The sequence below is a fragment of the Carettochelys insculpta genome, chromosome 1, assembly GCF_033958435.1.
Source record: "Carettochelys insculpta isolate YL-2023 chromosome 1, ASM3395843v1, whole genome shotgun sequence".
Classification (NCBI taxonomy): domain Eukaryota; kingdom Metazoa; phylum Chordata; order Testudines; family Carettochelyidae; genus Carettochelys; species Carettochelys insculpta.
Genome location: NC_134137.1, coordinates 234,812,661 through 234,828,443, shown reverse-complemented (window position 1 = coordinate 234,828,443; position 15,783 = coordinate 234,812,661). Strand labels below are relative to the sequence as shown.

Genomic DNA, 15,783 nt, shown 5'->3' with positions numbered 1-15,783 from the left:
TCACAGTGTTTGTGACACACGTGTGTAAACTGTAATAGCCGTGTGCTGGGAAAGGCTGGCAATGAGCCCTGCTGCACTGTGGAGGTTTCTGCTGCACTCTGACCTCCTTACAAACGTGAGTAGCTCCAGTGCAGATAGAAAATAAAGGCATGTGCGGGTGGGAGTGGGAGTGGGGGGAGCTTTCTGGTGTTTTAACAAACTACTGTTGTTCCATCTTGAAACAGAGTTAGTTTCTGGGAGTGTAATGGAGCTTCCCCAAGGCGGATTGTCTGCTCACCCGGGCCACTTGGAGTCTGCGGCGCGTCATCCCAGGCAGGTTCCTCCGCATTGTCGTAATCCAACTGGGACCCCTCAAGGGAAGCTCTGTCTGGAACAGCAAACACCACCCTCAGCCCAAGCACGAGCAGTGCAGGTGGCCCTTAGAGCCAGAGCTGTTTGTCACAGCATGTGGGAGGGTGAGTTGCAGGTGCCCGTGGTGAGAAGGGCACAAGTCAGAGAACTGCAGTAAAACAGGACTCTCAAAAACATCCAAGGGCTCAGAGTCCCGACTGAGTACAACAGTGGTTCATTTGTGTGGTGCAGTGGGAGCAGGGTCTGGCCTTGTGCTGAGATAACAGGCTGGAACATGGGCGCTGCCAGGCCAGAGCCGGCCTGTGCCAATCTAGCAGAACCCTGCAGACAGGTTTGAATTATCCTGTCACACATTATCTCCTCTCTCTGAGCAGTGTGAGTTGAGCCCCACGGGACTCAGACACAGTTTACTCAGACAGTGCCCCAGCTCCTCACCTGGGGAGATCCCAAGGATCTGTGCTCAGGAGAGCACACGTGTTCCATCCTGAGGCTCTGTCAGAAACCCTGTTCCACGGGATTGGACCCGACTGTATGAAATGTGAACCATGGGAGGGGAAGTGGCTGCAGCTGCAGGAAGTGTCACAGAAGTTCTGTTTTGTCCCCAGATTTGGGTCTGTGGCCTGAGTCTGCTCCTTCCCCGTTACCTTGTTCTGATCCAGGATCGTTTTCCCCCTCACTGTCCCCGGTGTAGTACTGCAGCTTCCTCACTGACTCATCTGAATAGGAGACTGTGGAGACAAGAACCAGAAATTCATCACAGTGAGAGCAGCTGAATGGAGGCGCGGGGAACACACCAGGGGCCTGGGACAGGATTTCTGGCTTCAGTCTGGTCCTCCTCCCAGAGAAGATGCTGAATCACTGTGACTCTGAGCAGTGAGGGGCAACACACACACCCAGGAGAAATCTTGATGTTACTGTGGTAAATGTGACTGACGTTATGTTACAATTTGACTTGCAAGATGCTGTGGTGAGTGAAGGGAATGTCTCTGGCCACTGGTCCAGGGAAGTTCACAGCGGTTGGTCTCCTCAGCCACAGACAGGACTTTTACCTCTTAAGGTTAAATACCTGCCTCCCCCATGAATCAGTTGATCAGCTCTTTGGGGTGTTTCCAGCCTAACCCAAGAACAAGCTCTGTGAGTCACTGTAACCATCCTGAGAGGGGTTCTGAGGGATGCTGCGTGTGTTCCCAAAGTCCTGCTACAGCTGAGGCCTTGGGCACGATGTTCCTGTCTGACACTGAGATAAAATGGCGCAAAGGGTAACAGAGTCGTGACTCTAAGCCACAAGGCTCTCCTGGGCTGATCCCTCTGCTCTGGGGGCAAGAAGGAGACCACCTAGGAGACCAGTGTCTGAGACAGGAGGGGGCACAGAATAGCCTCGGCCTCAATGTTCCAAAGCAATTTTCAAAGTATAGGCTCGCCTGACGCCAGAGACAGTCACTTTCCTGACCCTCTCACTGGAAACATTCCCAGGCTGCAGCATGCGCAGATGGGACATTAGGTGTCTCTAGAGCTGGGACCCACACAGAGTATGGCGGAAAGACAGCAAATCTCACAAAGGCTCCCTGAGTAACTGCTGATCTCAGCACAGACCCGGCTGCCACAAGTAGAGCATGGCAGAAAACAGCTGGTTTGTTTCCACGGCCATTGTAAAAATAAATAAACAAATGCATAGATACAAATGCTTTGCCTTGAGCTTTTTTGAAAGTTTTTGGCAAATGCAAAACTAAAGAGTTTGATGCTGAAGATCCCTTTTGTGTTCTTTTGGACATTTGGAATTTTTTTAAAAAAGTAGGTTTATAGATTAAGGGAATTTACAATAGAGAAGTTAAAGTAAACTCCAAAAACATGTTTTGTTTAGAAAAGATTGAAATAAAATGAATGAATGTGTTTGAAATAAGTGGGTGTAACTGATATGAATTTGTGTATTTTTTGGTGCTTCCACATCTGCATTTTCAACCAAAATATTTTGTTATACATTCTTGTGCTCAGCTCTAACGAGAAGCTCACAGGGCTGAAGCTGCACTGATGTAGCTCTGTGTCAGGGCCTCAGGATGAAGGGTGTTAGATAGCTGCTCCCTGTCAAGGGTGAGACAGACATACCTGAGCGACTGAACATTTGCTTCTCTCTCATGAGGTTATAATCAATCTCCTCGTACACGGCCTCAGAGAATGGATCCAAGGGTCTTTTGCTGTCTGCAAACAAAGGACAGGGTTAGCACAGGGTCAGAGAAACCAGTGTTTGGAAACATCATTAGCTCATCCAGCCCTCTCCTGTTGGGCCTGGTCCAAGCCTGAACCCCACCTACTCTCTGTGAGTCTGTAAGGTGCCACAGGACTTCTTGTTGTTCTCAAAGATACAGACCAACAGGGCTACGTCTCTGATACCTGCCACACAGTCTCACTGCTTTGTCCAGGCTGGATTTAAATGGGCTAGTGACAGAGACAATGTCCCTTTGCACAACTTACCATTGATGATGGCTCCTTAGACTAGTTTGGTGTCAGGCAACTTCCTCACATTTATCTTAACTGTCTGCTTTTTAATTTCATCCCATTATTTCTGGTTACTCCACTTTGAAGCAACTTAAACCATTCTTCCCCCCATGCTCATGTTTCCACCCATCCGCAAAATAATAACTCCTCTTTTCACAGACTTTAAGGCCAGTGGGGACCATCAGAACAGTCTGTCTGACCTCTTGTATAACTCAGCCTGTGACACTTCACCCGGACACCTCATGTTTGAGCCCAAAGATCCATTTAGACTGAATCACGTCAGGGGAACCAGCTATTGTGTTCCACAAGCAGAGAGCAGGAGGGAGTGAGGTACCACCAATGGTCAAGGCCCCTGCAATGGCAGGGAACTGAAAAGCTGAGTGATGTCTAGGTAGTCCTGGCAGGGGATCTGTGCTCCAGGCTTCAGAGGAAAATGAAAATCCCCCAAGGTCCCTTTTTGCCATTTTGACCTGGCTGAAAATTCTTTCCTGACCTTCAGTCTGGAAATTGGTTTGACCCTGAGCTCATGAGAAGACACACCAGCCGGACACCTTAGATGGAGGTTTCTCTGTCCCACTCAGACAGCAGGCCCAGCCCATCCAGTGTCATGTGTGAGGCTCTTGCTAAAGCTGGATGCATTAGAGAAGGGTGAAAACAAAGCTCAGAATGTGAGGGCTTCCCCATCTTCCTTCCTCCTTGCAAGTAGCTGGCTGGAAAGTTGCTAACGGACCAGGCATGTGGATGGCAACCCCCTGCCCCGCTTTCTTTCCAAGGAGCTGAGAGCTCATATTGGTACAGGGTACTACAGATGAAAAATCCTCCACAAGTGCCACCCATGAGCATAATACAGAGCAGTCCTGCTTTCCCACATTGTTCCTCCCGCACAGTGTCCTTTCTACTGCATCTCCCTCTTCACAACCGTTTCCCACGGCTCTGTTTTAATTCCCTTTTTCCCCGACAATATTTCCAGTTTCTCAGGGTACCACTGCCTAATGACTCCGTGACACTAAGCACCACGATGTGGAACAGAAATTGCAACCCCATGCAGGACCTTTGGGAACCACTGTATGAAATCGGTGACTGGCTTATGTACGATTCTGTTCTAATGCCCATTGGAGATTTACCACAGCTCCTTCATGAAGGAAAAACACAGGTGGTGGGAATGGGGGGATTAAGGTGAATCACTGAGATTGTAAATAGTTCCAGAAAGGAAAGAGCCTTCCAGGTGGTCACACAGACTGGTTCAGAATGGCTTTACTGGAGATCAAGAGACAGAAAGATTTCTGAGATAAAAGGCTGCTTTTAAACAGACTCAGGGTCTCCATAGCGACCTAGCAAATGGACAGGACAGGTTGGTGGAGCCTCCCTCTGGGGACGCAAGTCCCAGCTCCTCCTGTTCTGCTTCCCCAATGCCCCATGGCAGTGCCCAGAGACAGCTCTCCATCAGCCAAAGGAACCCCTAATTGGCTGAAGCCTTAAGACCTCCCCTCTCCGCCAGAGGAGCCCTGAGACTGTGACTCTCCCTAGCTAGTAGCACATTCAGTCAACATAATAATAAATGAGAGAGGAGTTAACGGGGACCCTCAGCCACCCACCCAGCCTGGTTACACCCCTCCCTTTGGCACCCTGCAGGCCCCTGCTGTTGCAGAGACTTTTCACACAGTGACACCCATTAGGACTCACCTCTGCGCTGGGCCCTGGCACTTCGCACCTGCACCCCCAGCAGGATTAGGACCAGGCAGAGCAGGGCCCCCAGGATAATGCAGACCACCACGAGCACCGTGACTCTCCCACTGTCGGATGAAAGGCGGCGCAGGGGAGCTGGATGGAAACAAACATGTGACAGGGAGAGATGGGTCTGTGAGAGTCCAGGGCAGGTGACAGGGAGCTCCCCAGTCACTCATGGCACAGCCCAGGGTGGCAGTGTAATGGGCTGGGACATCTGTGTGCCTGGGTGGCAGCTCACAGGCTGCTGTTTAAATCGTGGGCCTGGCACTGTCAGCTGAAACCAGGAGCCAGGCATCGTCCTGCTCAGCATGGCCTGTAGCTCCCACCAAGGTGTCATTGTCCCCTAGATGTGACAGGCCCTGGAAAGGAGCTCCTGCCTTCAGGCTGAAGCTCAGAGCTCCTCCTCTGGGACCCAGCCCAGGGAAATGTAGCCTTGATGGGAGGAGGGGGAGGTGTTACCTGGAGTATTCGGAGAATCTGTCTTCGGTGTCACACCTGTGAAGGGAAAAGGGGGAGAGTTGGAGCCTGGCATTGGGGACAGGGATGTGGTTGTTAATGGGGGAACATCTCTTCTGAGTTCCTGGGAGTCTCCCTCTGTCACCTGCACAAGCTCCCTCTTAGCAGCACAGGGCCTGTACGATAAGGATTTCGGACACAAATCCCATGTGCTCTGGGCAGCGATGAGGACACTGGTAACAAACCATCACACAGGAGCCTGTCATGGATGCAGGGGTTACATGGACTGATATCTGAGCTGCTCTGAGCTCAGAAAGCTCCCACCCACCACATCTACAATGCTCCTGCACCTTGGGATTGGGAGGGCCTGGACCATGACCAAAGGGGCTGGTATGGGGAGCTTCTTCCTGGACATCACAGGATGGACTTAAATCATCTCCTGTCACTCACCTGAGCAATTCACAGCTGCATCCTCCTTATGGTAACAGTCGCTCTCACCCCAGGGCCTGGCAGGACAGTCCCACAGAGATGACTCCGTCCCTCTGCAATGCAGCGTCTCCACCCAGATGGGACCAGTCCCCTCACCGAATGCAGCCTCGCCCAGAGCAGACACAGCAGCGCCACAGTCCAGTTGTTTACACACAACGTTAGCATCCGCCATGTCCCAGGAGTCATCACAAATTCTACCCCAGGAACCACGGTACCAAATCTCCACTCTGCCCGAGCACCTGTCCTCTCCTCCTACGAGGCGCAGCTTCTCCTGGTCTGGAAATGCAGAAACCTCATTTGTTAGTGGGACAGCTGGGAAAGCCCTCAGGGACCAAAGGGGAGAAAGAAGACAAGGTACCTGTGCAACTTGTAGAGTTCGGGCATTCAGGAACTGGGGTCAGAGTTGGTTTTGTTTTATTGCCTACAGAGAGAGAATGCTGAGGTGAGTGGACTGAGTTGTGTGTGTGAGGCTGGTGAAGAATTTATCTGCAATTCATATGCCTATTTTCAGCACTGTATAACCTGAAACGGGAACTCTAGGTCATTGAATACCCCGTTAGTTTGCTGTTCATCTGTTCCTTGGACACAGCAGGAGACACACACAGATCTGTGGGGAACTCTAGACAAGACCTACATGGCACAGTCTGGGCCCATCTCAGTTTGTTCATCCCAAGCTGCCTATCAATGTTGTCTGCGGAGAGGTTTTTCTTGCATCTCAGGCTCCCTTATCACACTGAGTAAACTCGTCTCTCTTCTAATTCATTTAGTAACTTCCAGGTTTGTTGTTAATCAGACATATTCTTGTGCAGAGATTTTAAATCTGTCTCTGCTGAGATACGACCAACAAGAAAAGTTCCATCCTAACCCTTCCCTTAATTAGACAGCTCACATGCATGTCTGTGCGCACACACATACGCAGAGTTTCAGAATTACCAGTGCAAGTAATATGTGTCTCTTCTCTTCTGTCATCACAGGACTGTTCATTCCATGGCTCAGACGGGCACTGCCAGAGGGAGCTGTGCTGCTCACTGCATTGAACACGGTCCAGCCACGTTGGACCAGAACCTTCTCCATATGTAGAGTCTCCAGCAATGTTCCCTCCATCCCCGCAGTGCAGCTGTTTGCAGACAATTACTGCGGTGACTGTAGACATCTGATTGGAGCAAACGCTGCCCCACGTCCCATTGTAGAAAACCTCCAGCCGCCCGGCACAGTCACTGCCGCTCACCAGCCGCAGATCTGTGAACTCTGGAAAGGAATGCGCAAAAATGGGAATTAAACCATCTTATTCTGTCATGACCTGAGGTGTGAAGGGTGAGGGCTGGAAGGGGCCAGTTACCAGCCACTAAACACTCATTTTGTTAGCTTAAGGCCTAAAGGATTGTGATAGTCACAGGCCAGATGCCAGCTCTGGCCAAGGCTGAAGTCCTCAACTGAGAAGTGACAGTCTCCTGGCTGGCGACCAGAGCAGGACTGGTTACTGCTTTATTGCTCTCCTCGAGCAGCACCTGCTGCAGGGCTCCTCCCTTCATGCTGAAGGCTGGAAAGGGGAAACTAAAACAGGAGATGTGGAGAGTTTTTCTCTCTTTGGCCGAGTGAACTGAACCAAAGTGAAGCCAGAGATCCCAAGGGGCTACCTGTGTCAGTTATGAAGGACACTAGAATTGGCAAATCACACAACTCTGTCGCTTTCAGGATTTAAATGGGAACTGATTTCTGTGTGTGTCTTTACTGGCTTTTTCCTGAAAATAACCCTTTCATTTTCTAGTTAATAAAGACTGTCTGTGGTGTAAGATCGAGGCCCTTTCGTAAGTGCTATTTTCTCTCCGTGAAGGTATTTATGCACCATAATCAAGTTATCTCTTGATGTTCTCATGAAGCTGAACCGTTTCAGTATCTTAAATCTCTTACCACAGGGCTTTTCTTCAAGCTCCCTATTCACTTTTGTAACTCTTCTCTGCTCCCTCTCCAATTTCTGTGGCATCCCACCTGGGCACAGTATTCCAGTTCCTGTCTCACCAGTGCCACACACAACAGTAATGTTCAGTTCCCAGTCCTACTCACTACACACCTGTCTACATATCCCCGGCTCACATTAGCCCATTTCACCTTGATTTGCCAAACACAACACTCTGGCACTAAAAGCTCATGTTATTTCCCCGCTGGTACCCACAGTCCTCTGCAGTCTGCTCTCTGTAACAGAGGCTCCTTCACATACCAGAGCTGTGTCTACACAGCCCCTCCCTTTCAGAAGGGGCATGCAAATGAGCGAGATCAAAAACGTAAATGAGGACCTGCTTTAAACATCTCATGTCTCATGTGAATATTCCCGCGTGATGTGGCTTTTGGAAGAGCCATTTCTGGAAACCAAAATATCCTTGTGGACGGGGCTCCTTTGAAAGGAAACCCCCCTTCCGAAAACACGCTTCTTTCTAATTTGTTTCCTTTTGAAGGAACCCCATCCATGTGGCTGCTTTGGCTTTTGGAAATGGCTCTTCTTGAAGTCATATCATGAGAGAATATGCAAATGAGGTGTGTGATATTTAAAGCAGCACCTATTTTGCATTTTGGATCTCACTCATTTGCATACCTCTGAAAGGGAGGGGCTGCGTAGACGTAGTGCAGCTTTTAAACATTAGGGTAAACTTGCCATTTCATCACTGCCTCTGGGAGGCAGCTGAGGACTTTCTAATGGTGACCCAAGCAGATAGTTGCACAAGGGAACGGGAGGCAGACACAGCCAGGGAGAATATCATTTTCAGCGATCTCCTCCCCTGTCCACTACACGGCCTGCTAACCAGGCTCATGGCAGAGCAATCACAGACCAGACCTGAGCAGAGAACTCCTGCATCCTCTTTGTGTCTGCAGTTGTGCTGGCCCCAGCCCCTGGAAGGACACTCCCAGAGCTCAGATTCGTTCCCAGTGCAGTTCACATCGTCCAGCCAGATCTGCCCAGAACCTCGTCCATAATGAGCAGAGACAGTGGCATTGACGGCGTGTCCACATCCCAGCTGTTTGCAAACCACATTGGAGTCTGACAGGTCCCAGGAATCATCACAGACTGTCCCCCAGGTTCCATTGTAGTAAATCTCCACTCTCCCGGAGCAGCGACCCGCTCCATTCACCAGTCTGATCCGCCTGCTCCCTGCAGGGATAGAGCCCAGCTGTCAATGTGGACTGTCCTAGGAACAGACAAAGTTTCTGAGCTTTGGAAATGACTCACCCGAGCAAACGACACTGACGTCCTCAGCAATTCCTGCCTGGGCTGTCTCAGACACTGAGTTGTTGCAGAGTGTCAGATGAGTCTCATTCCCGACACACTGGACCCTTCTCAGCCCCACAGGGCCTGTTCCCCGCTCAGACTTCGGGGGGTTATAAGCTTTCTCAGCGACTCCGCACTGGAGCACCCTGCACACCACGCTGGCATCGGTCATGTCCCACTGCTCATCCAGCACTCGGCTCCACACACCACCGAGGGAAATCTCCACTCTGCCGTCGCACCGGCTCTCTCCGTTCCGCAGCCTGAGCGACTCCGAGCGACCTGGGCTCCGGACAGAGGGAAATACACTGAGTGACACTGTTGTACACTGGAGACCAGACAGAGTTCCTATTAAATTTTGAACTGTTTCTCACTAAGAAGATCTCCCCAGGGATCAGAGAGTGTCACAGTGTTAAAGGGAACAGCCTCTCTCAGAAGATACTTTCCTTTTGGGGCTAGACGTGGAAGGTTCTGTAAGGATTGGAACACACTGAGCATGGTGGAGCAACTTCCTAGCAGGCACTGTTCACGAGTGAGCGAGGCCGCCCCTGCAGAGTGCTGTGTGTGCTGGTGGAAGGGCTGCTGAGGTTTGTAGTAATGTACCCAGGTTTAAATGCCTGGCAGCCAGTGGATGGTGCCTGCACAGGCACCTAGTAGGTGGCTTGGGAATGATTTCAGCAAGTTAGTGACGAGGGAGTTTGGCCAATGAAGGAGCAGGGCTCATGGCAGTCGAGAACAGGCTCTGGTAAGTAACTTCACTTAATTCCCTCGGGTATTTGCCCCTTGCTTGGCCAATGTCTCAGATCACCTGGGTCGTGCACAGGAGAGCCGAGTGTTAGATCCTGGCAATGGTGGTTCTGACTGGAGAAGTTCCCTGAAGTGTGGTGTCATCTCTGAGCCCAATGTGGGTTCCAGCGGATGAATGCAGCGTGTATGGAGCGCGGAAGGGGACATTCTGTGCAGGGGGCTATTGTGACTCCCTTGGGACGTGTGCCTCAGTATGTGCGTGTGTCAATGAGTCCCACACAAGGAGGCAATGTAAGAATTACTGACTGAGTTCTGATGTGGGTGGAGCCAGGAGAGACTGACATGGAAAAAGACAAGCAGAAGGTTAGTGCTGGATACACCCAGCTGGCTGTGTCTGGTCCAGCAGGCACTGATGTGACATCTGGGGGGTGCAGTGTGTGTACATTGGTTCCAAACAGCTCTACGGTCATGGTACCCAAATATCAGTTGGAGCCCAGGAGTGAAATCCTGGCCCCTCGGAAGGCAATGGTAAAACCTCCATTGACTTCAAGGCAACAAGGAGCTGGGAAATGCTTCATGTTGCAGGTGGAGTGTGATGGTAGAGAGCAGCTTTGGGGCTTCCCAACATGGCTCATGGGTAAAACTGGCTACCACGGCCCCTCAGGGAGGGCAGGAGCCCTCATGGCTGATGGACGGGGCCAGGAGCTGTTCCTAATAAGGAATTCGCTTTGCAACAACTGTAGGGAGAAATCAGCCCCTCCATGTGCTGTGAAATTCCCCCCAAGAACCCAGGTCCTAGCTGGGTAGTTCGGAGGAGAATCAGGGAATTCAGTTTCGGAAGCAGGTCGCAGTGTCAGAGAGAAGCATGAGAGCTGCGAGGTGAGTAGCCTGCAGGGATAAAACCTCTCAGCTCTGAAGGGGAGAATACACCTCTGCTGAGAGTGCTGGGCAGGGCCCTGTTGGCTTAGTCATGGCGTGTAATGGCCCCAGTGACAGCGGATGTGTGGGAGAGAGCTCTGGATGCAACGTGTACTCTGTTAGGCAAGGTACAAAGCCAGGGCTTCTGCAGTAGGCGTCAGTGTGAGGAACCCCCCGTACGAGCCAACCAAGCAGCTTTGTGGTGTCTCTGTCCTTGGAGAGGAATATGGGGCAAAGGTGGCTCTGCCTCACTCACTTCAGAACCTGGAAAGTCACAAGAGACCAGCAGGGAAGAAGAAAGCACCAGGACGATATTGCTGGGAGAGGTGACCATCCTCCAGTCGTTAGCACTCGACTCCAACCCTGCCTCGGCTGCAGAATTCATTGGTGATCACCGTATATCGTATCTATATGTGGTGTCCTAAACTAGACTTTATGGGGTGTGATTTGCAGAGGCACTGAATGCTCCCAGCTCTCGCTAGGGTGAAGACAAGATGTGAATGTTGAGAGAATTTGTCGTCACCCTGCGTGATGGGGGGATGAGCGCAGGGCTGCCAGTCAAAACAGTAAGTTTTATCCCAGCTCTGCTGATGAATCACTGGAAGTGCTGGGTCTCGAGGGCTGTGGGGAACTTAGGCACCTCACTTTACTTTTCTCTCTCTCTTTCACAATATGTAAAATGGACCTAATAATAATTGCTACCCACCTACTTCCCTGGAGTTTTGAGAGGGGTTAGTAATGGCTGGACAGTCCCTTGAACAAATAAAATAAATGAGGACTGTTGAGCCTTCTGAAAAATCAGGTCCTGAGCGTTTCAGGCAGGTGCCAGATCACCCCAAAGAAGTTACAAGTTTGGAACTTTGGTTTTAATGAGTCTGTGTAAAATTTTCAAAAGAGTTAAATGATGGAGATGCCCAAGTGCCATTTTCAGAAATGACTCAGGCTGCAGGAGGGCTCCTTATCTCTTATGCTATTGAAGTAAATGGGACTCAAGTCCCTCAGTCACTTGGGCACTTTAGAAACATTCTTCTTGGGTTTCTAAGTGTCTAAGGTGATTTTGAAATGGGCATCATCACTATCTGCTGTCATCTGGGGTGTTATGAGGACAAAATCATTGCTGTTGGTGGTGCAGCCCAGTACTATGGTAATGAGCACCATAGAAAAGCCCATAAGCAAATTAATAATTCTGTATGCAGTGCAGTGTCTGTATGGTACCTCGAGTAATTAAAGCCCTGGGTCACATGTGGAATGATCAGCACAAAAAGAAATATTCAGCAGCTCCTTCATCCCCTGAGCACCATCCTCCCAGAGCAGTGAAGGACCAAGGAGCCGCTAGCATGGAGGGGAATATTAGGATGTGTACATGCTCTGGCAGTGTATATGCACAAGTGAAGAAGGAAGATGAATTAACGTTGCATGAGCAACCTTAGCTCCAGGGTTTCTTAATTCTTGTGCATTTGGCTGTGACTAAGTAAACTAAATAACACTGTTTAATGTTTTAACATAAGGTGAATATTAGAGCAGATTAAAAACCCAAAACCCTGTGAAGTATTTTAAATGCAATAATTCACTTTTTAAATACACATGAGATACCGGCATGTGAAACTGAATGAGAAATTTTTGTTTACATTCTAACTAATCTGTTGACTCATTTGAAATTCTAGAAAAATGAAATAAAGTCATTTTCCGTTGCAGTTTTGAGTTTTACAGGCTCTCTCTCCTTCTTCCCCATTTATATTTTTTGCATCTTTTTTATTCTTAAACCTTTTGAAAAAGAAGAGTAAGAAAACAGGGAAACGGTATTTTTTCCAACTAGAAAGATGATATAAAAGTTTTTAAAATGCAAAGGGAAATGAATTGTGACTTTCTCTGTTCTGTGTTATCTAAAATACCCTCAGGAATTCACCTGAGAAAAGGGAAACATGATTTTCCGCGGTTTATAATTCAGCCCAGACTGGAAGGTATTTCAGTGCCACCACTCACTCCTTCCCAGACTGTAAAGGCTGCTGCAATCAGTGAAGGCACAAGAGGTTCTCACTAAGATACCAAGAACGTCTTATAAGAGAGAGTGTTACACAACCTCCATGCTGGGAATCACTTTTAGCCCAGCCTCTCACAAATTGCCATTGGAGGTGGAGGGCGACAGTGAATTGGTCACACTTATGAAACAAGAAGGACCAAGTGCTGCCCATGCTCTGCTGCCCTGCGTAAGGACAGGGGTTCCTGATATCCTTTGTCAGCTTTCTTCCTTCTCCGCTCCTAAGACAGGCACTTTTTTCCCCTCCTCACCCCAGCAGCTCTGCTCTGCACTGGTTCCAGTTTAAATTCATCTTTCCTGAAGATGGGTGACCAGAGCGGTGGAAGGATTTCAGATGAGCTCTTAGCAGTGCCTTGTGCGATGACATTAGCACTTCACCTTTACTGGAATTGCCTTGCCTGACACCATCCCACAGCACATTTGTTTTATTTTTTTCCAAAGCTGCATCGAATTTGCGACTCCGAGTCATCCTGTTTCCAACCCCCCATCCTGATCTCTCCTCTGTCACTTCCAGATGAGGACCCCAACTTTGTTGCAGAAAGTCTTATTAACCTCCAAGAGCATGACTTTCCACTCAGTGCTTTTTTACCCCGTCCTCACAGGCAAGGTCAGCTCCCAGACTGCTGCACTGGGGAGTACCTTGGGGGGTGGGTTGCCCTCCATGGAGAAAGAACAGTTAAGAACTATTTAGAAAAGCTGGACACACACATCCATGGGCCAGATCAAATGCATAGGAGGGTGCTGAGGGAGGTGACTGATATGATTCCGGACCCATTGTTTTATATCTTTGAAAACTTTGGTGACTGGGGAAGATCCCAGACAATTGGAAGAAGGAAAATGTGGTGCCCATCGTTAAAAAAGGGAAGAAGGAGAATCAGGGCACCTGAGACCAATCAGCCCTATCTCAGTTCCCAGAAAAATCATGGAGAGGATCTTCAAAGAATCCATGTTAAAACACTTGGGAGAGAGGAAAGTGATCAGGAACAGTCAGCATTGATTCACCAGGGGCAAGCCATGCCTGACCAACCTGATTCCTTTGACAGTGAGATAACTGGCTCTATAGATAGGGAGGAGGCGGTGGATGTGATATACCTTGGCTTTAGAAGAGTGAATGGGGGGTTGATAGAAGCCTACAGCTTCCTGAAGAGGGGCTCTAAAGAGGACGGAGTGCAGCTGTTCTGAGTGGTGACAGATGAGAGAAGGAGAAGCAGTGATCTCAAGTTGCAGTGGGGGAGATCTAGGTTGGATATTACAAAAAAAACCTACTTCATTCGACTTCGTAAGTACTGGAATGGGTTACCGAGGGAGGCGGTGGGATTTCCATTCCTAGAGGATTTTAAGTCCCAGCTTGACAAAGCCCTGACTGGGATGATTTAGTTAGGATTGGTCCTGCTTTTTGCAGGGAGGTTGTCTTGATGACCTCCTAAGGTCTCTTCCAACTCTACAAATCTATGTTTTTACAGGTCAAGCCAAACTTTCCCTTGTCACAGATATTCTTTTCTGAAAATGCTCTTTACTTTACTTTGATTTTAACACATTTTCCGTTTTTGCACATGCAATACACTAATTATTACACATGAGTTATAATCTAGCTCCCTCTCCCTGTGCTGTGCCCCAGGGTTCCCTGCTCTGGGGACTGTGCCACACACTTCGGGGCAGGTGTCATGAATCCAGCATTTCTCCTGCACTTACCTAAGCAAACCACACTGGCATCATTGTCGTGTGAGCAGTGAGAGGCCCCCAGGGCAGTGACAGAGCATTGCCAGAGATGAGGCTCATTTCCATTGCAATGAAACGTGTCCTTCCAAACAGAGCCTGTTCCCTTCCCAAAATACCCTCCTCCTGGGGCTGATACAGCAAATCCGCAGTCGAGCTGATGACAGAGAACGTTGGCATCTGCTAAATCCCAGCGTGAGTCACACAGGGTTCCCCAGTCACCAAGGACCTGGAGCTCCACCCTCCCTGAGCACTCTGTGCTGCTGTTCACCAGCCGGAAGCCTGTGAGCCCTGGGGAGAGAGAAGAAGAGACGGAATCTTGGAGCTATTTTATAGCAAATATTTTAAGAAAGGAAAGTTAGAGCCATTTGATCCTTTTCTCATTAAATTGGCGTCTTTGAGGTTTTGATCCAGCCCAACCCACCCTGCTCCCTACACAGGGATATCAGTACATTGCTTCACCTTCAACTTGTAAAGAGATAATTGGGATTTTAAAGACAGGGTGCTGAATTCTTACGTGAGCATATGGCACTCGCATCATTTGCATGTGAGCACGTGTGATTCTCGGGTGGGATCCTGGGACAGGAAAAGAGGAGAGACTCATTTCCCACACACTGGAATCTTTCAGTCCAGATCTGCCCTTGTCCTTCCCCAAAGTGAGCGCCTCCTGGGACAGATGCAGCGACTCCACACTGTAGTTCATTACAGATCACGTTTGCAGCATGAAGATCAAAGTGTGCGTCACAGACTGTGACCCACGTGTTTCCATGTACTACCTCCACACGTCCTGAGCAGGCACCTTCCCCTCCGACCAGCCGAGGCTTAATGTGTCCTAAAAAGTCAACAGAGGCTGAAAGTTATCCAAGGGGCGTTGGGAGCTGGGATGCCTGAGTTGCATAAAACTTTGCCCGAAACCTCATTTTGGTTTTGTGGTCAAGGGAAGGCAGCAATACAATTAAAATGGCATTATATAAGAATGAGAATAAAGGACATTAGAGGAAATCAATATACGTGAGGAGTTCCAAAATAAAGAAAACTCGTAAGAGGCGCTAAAGACATCAGTATAAAACCCGTGGCTGACAGTGCTATGAGCAACGAGATTTTAAGTATGTAAAGTGCAAAGAAACAGATCCCACCCCCCAACAATTGCATAGCTACATTAGAAATGGAGATGGTAAAATTGTGAATAAGAATACACAGAAGGAAGAAATGAATGATGAATACTTTGATTTTGGGGGGAGAACACGTTATATATTCTTATGTTTGTTAGAATACAGACTTACACAGCTAACTCTCTGTTACTGATTATATGTTTGTTTCATTTATTGTGCAAAGTCACCAATGATGGGAATTACACAGCCTCCCTACACAACAATACTATAATATTCTAATATTTAATTAGCCCTATTGTTAGACAGCTTTTCCTAACATTGAATCTGAATCTCCCTCGATGAAATCATAGAATCATAGAATCCTTGGCCTGGAAGGGACCTCAGGAGGTCATCAAGTCCAGCCCCAGCCTAAAGTGGGATCAACCCCAACTAAATCATCTCAGCCAGGACTTTCTCAAGCCGGGACTTAAAAACCT

At 49.0% G+C, this 15,783-nt stretch overlaps 1 protein-coding gene across 1 annotated transcript in view; it reads right to left on the bottom strand.

Annotated features, from left to right (window-relative positions):
- The window catches only part of LOC142013733 (scavenger receptor cysteine-rich type 1 protein M130-like), a 114,325-nt gene that overhangs the window by 1,233 nt on the left and 97,309 nt on the right, over positions 1-15,783 (bottom strand). The window contains exons 15-27 of the mRNA XM_074995542.1: positions 14,713-15,027; positions 14,172-14,486; positions 8,741-9,058; positions 8,348-8,476; positions 6,433-6,765; positions 5,943-5,954; positions 5,876-5,908; positions 5,479-5,793; positions 5,032-5,067; positions 4,524-4,665; positions 2,455-2,543; positions 996-1,079; positions 278-367 (exon numbers count right to left, since the gene is read on the bottom strand). Coding sequence (XP_074851643.1) covers positions 278-367; positions 996-1,079; positions 2,455-2,543; positions 4,524-4,665; positions 5,032-5,067; positions 5,479-5,793; positions 5,876-5,908; positions 5,943-5,954; positions 6,433-6,765; positions 8,348-8,476; positions 8,741-9,058; positions 14,172-14,486; positions 14,713-15,027 — 2,211 coding nt within the window. The remainder of the gene's footprint in view (positions 1-277; positions 368-995; positions 1,080-2,454; positions 2,544-4,523; positions 4,666-5,031; positions 5,068-5,478; positions 5,794-5,875; positions 5,909-5,942; positions 5,955-6,432; positions 6,766-8,347; positions 8,477-8,740; positions 9,059-14,171; positions 14,487-14,712; positions 15,028-15,783) is intronic.